This window comes from Sceloporus undulatus, chromosome 2 (genome assembly GCF_019175285.1).
Source record: "Sceloporus undulatus isolate JIND9_A2432 ecotype Alabama chromosome 2, SceUnd_v1.1, whole genome shotgun sequence".
NCBI lineage: Eukaryota > Metazoa > Chordata > Lepidosauria > Squamata > Phrynosomatidae > Sceloporus > Sceloporus undulatus.
The window spans coordinates 312,145,956-312,151,476 of record NC_056523.1 but is presented as its reverse complement, the minus strand read 5'-3'; the positions used below and the strand labels follow the sequence as shown (position 1 = coordinate 312,151,476).

Here is a 5,521-nt window from a genome sequence, read left to right as displayed (position 1 = left end):
GATTTAAGGCTTGGAAAGACCGCATTACTCTGGTGCTGTGTGGCAATGCAGCAGGGCACATGATCAAGCCAGGCCTAGTCTACAGAGCAAAGAATCCCCGGGCCCTGAAGAACAAAAACAAAAATTGCCACCCTGTATTCTGGCAGCACAACAAGAAGGCTTGGGTGACTGCAATCTTGTGCTTGGAATGGTTCCATGAGTGCTTTATCCCTGAAGTAAAGAAGTACCTAGAACAGAAGAAGATCCCATTCAAGGTCTTCCTCATACTCGACAATGCTCCTGGCCATCCCCAATCTCTCTGTTTTGCCAATGAGGATGTGGAAGTGATGTTCCTGCCTCCAAACACAACATCACTGCTGCAACCACTAGATCAAAGTGTCATCAAATGCATTAAGACAATTTACATCCATCTCACCTTTGGGAGGATTCGTGCAGCACTTGATGTTAATCCTGACTGCACCGTCATGGATATATGAAAAAAACTACACAATTGCAGATGCTATTGTTCTTATTGCAGAGGCTGTAGATGGCATAAAACCTGAAACCATCAATGCATGTTGGAAGCCATTATGGGGTGCAGTAGTCAGTGATTTCAGGGGCTTCCCCACTATAGATGCAGAGGTCAGTAACATCTTGGATGCTGCAAGGGAACTTGGTGGGGAAGGCTTTTCTGACATGATTGAGGAAGATGTGGAGGAACATATAGAAGAACATGCAGAAACCCTTACCAATGAGGAACTGGAAGATCTTCTGAAATCCTCTACAGATGAGAATGAAGATGCTGATGATAATGGAGAAAGTTTAGAGGAGGCTCAGCCATCATCTTGGACACTTGAAAAATTTGCTGCAGTTTTTCAACAAGCTCAAGTGTTAAAGGATATGATCCTTGAGTATGATCCTTCTATGGAAAGAAGCCTCCATGTCACCTGAGGGATAACAACATGTCTACAAACACTGCAAAATTTATTTGATGATGAAAAGAGAAAGAAGAAACACCTTCCTATAACGGTGGCCCTTATCAGATGAGTGTGGAACTGGGGGTTTTGCGCACTGGGTGGTTCGAATTCGCGTTATTTCGCAAAGTACCATCATATCTGGGCAATCTTCCGCATTGACAGGCTGCGGACTCATTTCGAATCACCCGTTGCGAATTCGCGGAAAGTGCGCTGAGTGCAGAATGTACTGCCAGATCGGACCTTAACATGTAGATTGGCCGGTTCGAATTGGTACCCTCGCGCATGAATGTTGATGCTCTACTCGGGTCGCGACCTTATACTCTTCCGGGGTGAGAAAGGAGGTCACTTCCCTTTCCTGTTTCTCGCGCGCATTTCCATTGCCCAGCGGGAACAGAGCGATACAACGTGCGAGTCACCGCTGCCTCTACCGTTCTGCTTCTCTCCATTTCCTTTGCCTTTGGTAGGAAGGAGCAATGCCCGGGACTCCCGCCATGGAGGCTCTCCGGCTCATGCTCTCTGTGCTATGCCAGCTGATTTCTAGGTACCAGCAGCTGCAGGATAGAAGGAGGGCAAGGCGCAGGATATGGTTTAGGTTCCTGACAACGTGGATGCGAGCCAGGGGAGTCGGTGATTTCACTACTAGGCAAGTTTTCAGACTCCTGATGCAGGGAGATGCGGATCGGGTCCTGGCTTTTGTGGCAACAATGCCGGCACCTCGGCGCTACTGGATCCGCCCGAAGATGAAGGGTAGCTGGTGGAATGAGGAGTTGCTCCACATGTGGGACGACGAAATGTGGATGCAGCACTTCAGGATGCCCAGAGGCACCATCTTCCGCCTGGCTGATATCCTACGGCCCCATATTGCTGCGATGGACACCGTGATGAGGAGGGCCATCACTGTGGAGGAGAGGGTCGCCATCACAATTTGGTGGCTGTCTGGCCCACTCACGTATCAGAATGTAGCCCACCAGTTCCAGATTGGGAGCTCCACAGCGTCTGTGATCTGCATCCAGGTGTGCGAGGCCATTGTGAAGGTGCTTCTCCGGAAAGTGGTACGGCTGGAGAATCATCATCGGGTAAGTATGAATGCTTACACTGCGAGTGTGTGTGTGTGTGTTATATATGCTGATATATAGACCCCCATAGGATAGCATACATACATATATATATATATATATATATATATATATGTCTGTGCATGTGTGTGGGTTCTGTCTGCTACCTCACCCAGCATCCACAGACCTTTTTCAAGCACCCATAGGGCCTCCCCTTCTCTCTGCTACCTCACCCATCATCCACAGACTTTTCCCAAGCACCCATGAGGGCCCCCTCTTCTCTCTGCTACCTCACCCATCATCCACAGACCTTTTTCAAGCACCCATAGGGCCTCCCCTTCTCTCTGCTACCTCACCCATCATCCACAGACTGTTCCCCAGCACCCATGAGGGCCTCCCCTTTCTCTCTGCTACCTCACCAGCCTCCACAGATTTTCCCAGCACCATGAGGCCCCCCTTCTCTCTGCTACCTCACCAGCATCCACAGACTTTTCCCAAGCGCCCATGAGGGCACCCACTTCTCTCTGCTACCTCACCCACATCCACAGACCTTTTTCAAGCACCCATAGGGCCTCCCCTTCTCTTCTGCTACCTCACCCCCAATCCACAGACTGTTCCCAGAACACATGAGGGCCCCCCTTCTCTCTGCTACCTCACCCAGCATCCACAGACTTTTCCCCAAGCACCCATAGGGCCTCCCCTTCTCTCTGCTACTCACCCACTCCACAGACTTTTCCCAAGCCCCATGAGGGCACCCCTTCTCTCTGCTACCTCACCATCATCCACAGACTGTTCCCAGCACCCACCCATAGGGCCTACCCCTTCTCTCTGCACCTCCTCACCCATCATCCACAGACTTTTCCCCAGCACCATCAGGGCCTCCCCTTCTCTCTGCCCTCACCCACATCACAAGACTTCCACGCCCATGAGGGCCCCCTTCTCTGTGCTACCTCACCCACATCCACGACTTTTCCAAGCGCCCATGAGGGCCCCCTCTCTCTCTGCTCCCACCCACATCCACAACTTTCCCAGCCCATGAGGGCCCTCCCTTCTCTCGCTATACTCACCAGCATCCACAGACTTTTCAAGCACCCATAGGCCCCCCTTCTCTGCTACCTTCACCCTCATCCCCAACTTTTCCAGACCCGATGGGACCTCCCTTCTCTCTGCTGCTACCTCACCAACATCCCACAGACTTTTCAGCACCCATAGGGCCTCCCCTTTCTCGCTACCTCTCACCCAGCATCACAGGACTGTTCCCCCAGCACCCATGAGGGCCCCCCTTCTCTTACCTCACCCATCATCCATAGACTGTTCCCCAGCACCCATGAGGGCCTCCCCTTCTCTCTGCTACCTCACCCATCATCCATAGACTGTTCCCCAGCACCCATGAGTGCCTCCCTTTCTCTCTGCTACCTCGCCCATTTATGAAAGTATTATGTAAGAGGGCATGATTGACATAAGGTAATTGTTATTTTTCCCTTACAGATCATGGAAGGATTCGAGCAGTTAGGCTTTCCTAACTGTGTGGGGGCAGTGGACGGGACACATATCCTTATACGCCCACCGCGAGGAAAGGCTGAAGAATACTATAACCGCAAATATGGGTTCTCCATTGTCATGCAGGGAACTACTGACCACACCGGAAGATTCATTAACATAGAGGCGGGGTTTTCTGGGAGACATCACGACGCATACATTTTTCGCCAAACGGGAATCTTCAAAGCGATGGAAGTGCAGATGTTTGTGCCGGGAAATCCCAGTATTACGGTTCTAGGAGTTCAGGTGCCACCACTGTTAGTAGGTGATGGTGCATACCCCATCCGTAAGTGGCTCATGAAACCTTACCGGGGGGGCAACATCACTCCAGCACAAAATAAATTCAATGCCGCTCTATCCCGTGCACGATGTGTGGTGGAGAGAGCCTTTGGGAGGCTTAAAAATCGATGGGGGTGCTTACTTGGGCGCCTCACTGTGGGGGAGCCCAACTTTGCTACTGTTGTGAGTGCCTGCGCAGTGCTTCACAACATATGTGAGACTAGGGGGGCATGCCTGAATGACATTGATGCTGTCAGGGACATTGGGGTGGTTGCTCTCCCTGAGCTCCTGAATGTTGACCAAGGACGTTGCCGGAGGGAAGGGAAAGATGTAAGAACAGCTTTAACCAGGTGGTTTCAGCAGCAACGTTGAGGGGGTGGAGATCGGTCCCATCCATGTTCTTAACCTACTGTTGTTATAATAATAATAAAAAAAATGTTAATGCTCTGTTCATGCAGTCAGGTTCTCCTTTTTTTAAAATTCCACATGTGTCCTATATAACAGGCACCTACACCTAATAGTTGGGCAGGGGCACCACTGGTCTGTTTGCTTGTTGCCGGTCCCTGGCCCCTCCAACAGACAACAACAATCTCTTCCTGAGTGTTCCCTTGCCATTAACACGGAGCAAGTGCTGAAGAGGGGGTGTGTGGGTGCGAGTCCTCCTCATTCCTCATGGAATCATAAGAAGCGTAGAGTTGGAAGGGACCACAGGGGCCATCCAGTTCCTGCCATGCAGGAAATCCAAAGCAAAGCATCCCCGACACTTGGCCATCCAGCCTCTGCTTGAAGACCTCCAAGGAAGGAGACTCCACTACACTCTGGGGGAGTTTTTTCCACTGTCAAACAGCCCTTACTGTCAGGAAGTTCTTCCTACTGTGGAGGTGGAATCTCTTTTCCTGCAGCTTGCCCAGAACTGGACCCAATATTTGAGGTGGGGCCTGACCACAGCAGAATATAATGCGACTATTACTTCCCTTGATCTAGACACTACACTTCTATTGATGTAGCCTACAATAGCCTTGGCATTGTTTGCTGCCGCATCGCACTGTTGGCTCATGTTCCACTTGTGGTCTACTCGGACTCCTAGATCCCTTTCACATGTTGTCTCCTTAAGCCAGATGTCCCCCATCCTATATCTGTGTATTTCATCTTTTTGTCCTAAGTGCAGTACCTGACATTTCTCCCTGTGGAAGTTCATTTTGTTAGCTTTGGCCCAGCGTAACCCCATTCTGTGGCTTTTGCTCAGTGCCTGTGCCTTTTGTCCTTTTTAGGCTTGAGCTATGGCTCCCAAGAAAGCCACAGATAAAAGCGGCGGTGACAAAAAGAAGAGGGCTCCCTTGTCCTTGGAGGACAAGAGGGAAATCATCGCCAAGCATGAGAGGGGCGTGCGCTTGGTGGACATTGCCAAGGAGTATGGAAGAAACCCTTCGACAATTGGCACTGTCCTCAAGCAGAAGGAGGCCATCAGAGGCGTTGTGGCTCCTGCGAAAGGCGTGACTACGATTGCCAAGCAGAGGACACCAAAGCACGAGGAGATCGAGCGCCTGCTCCTCCTCTGGATTAAAGAAAAGGAGCGAGCCGGGGACACTGTGACCACCTTGGTCATCTGTGAGAAGGCCACCACCATTTTTGAAGACCTGGCCAGCAAGGAGGCAGGCGAAGGAACTTCTTCCCAGGAGGAGCCAGCCACCC

The 5,521-nt window shown here is 51.1% G+C and overlaps 1 protein-coding gene across 1 annotated transcript; it reads left to right on the top strand.

The window, feature by feature from the left end:
- The first annotated feature begins 598 nt into the window (after window positions 1–598).
- Window positions 599–4,261, top strand: LOC121923462 (protein ANTAGONIST OF LIKE HETEROCHROMATIN PROTEIN 1-like). Its single transcript, XM_042453920.1, has 2 exons — window positions 599–2,032; window positions 3,500–4,261. Exons 1-2 carry the CDS (start codon window positions 1,430–1,432, stop codon window positions 4,199–4,201), a joined length of 1,305 nt encoding a protein of 434 aa, XP_042309854.1. The 5' UTR covers window positions 599–1,429; the 3' UTR covers window positions 4,202–4,261.
- Window positions 4,262–5,521: the final 1,260 nt, after the last annotated feature.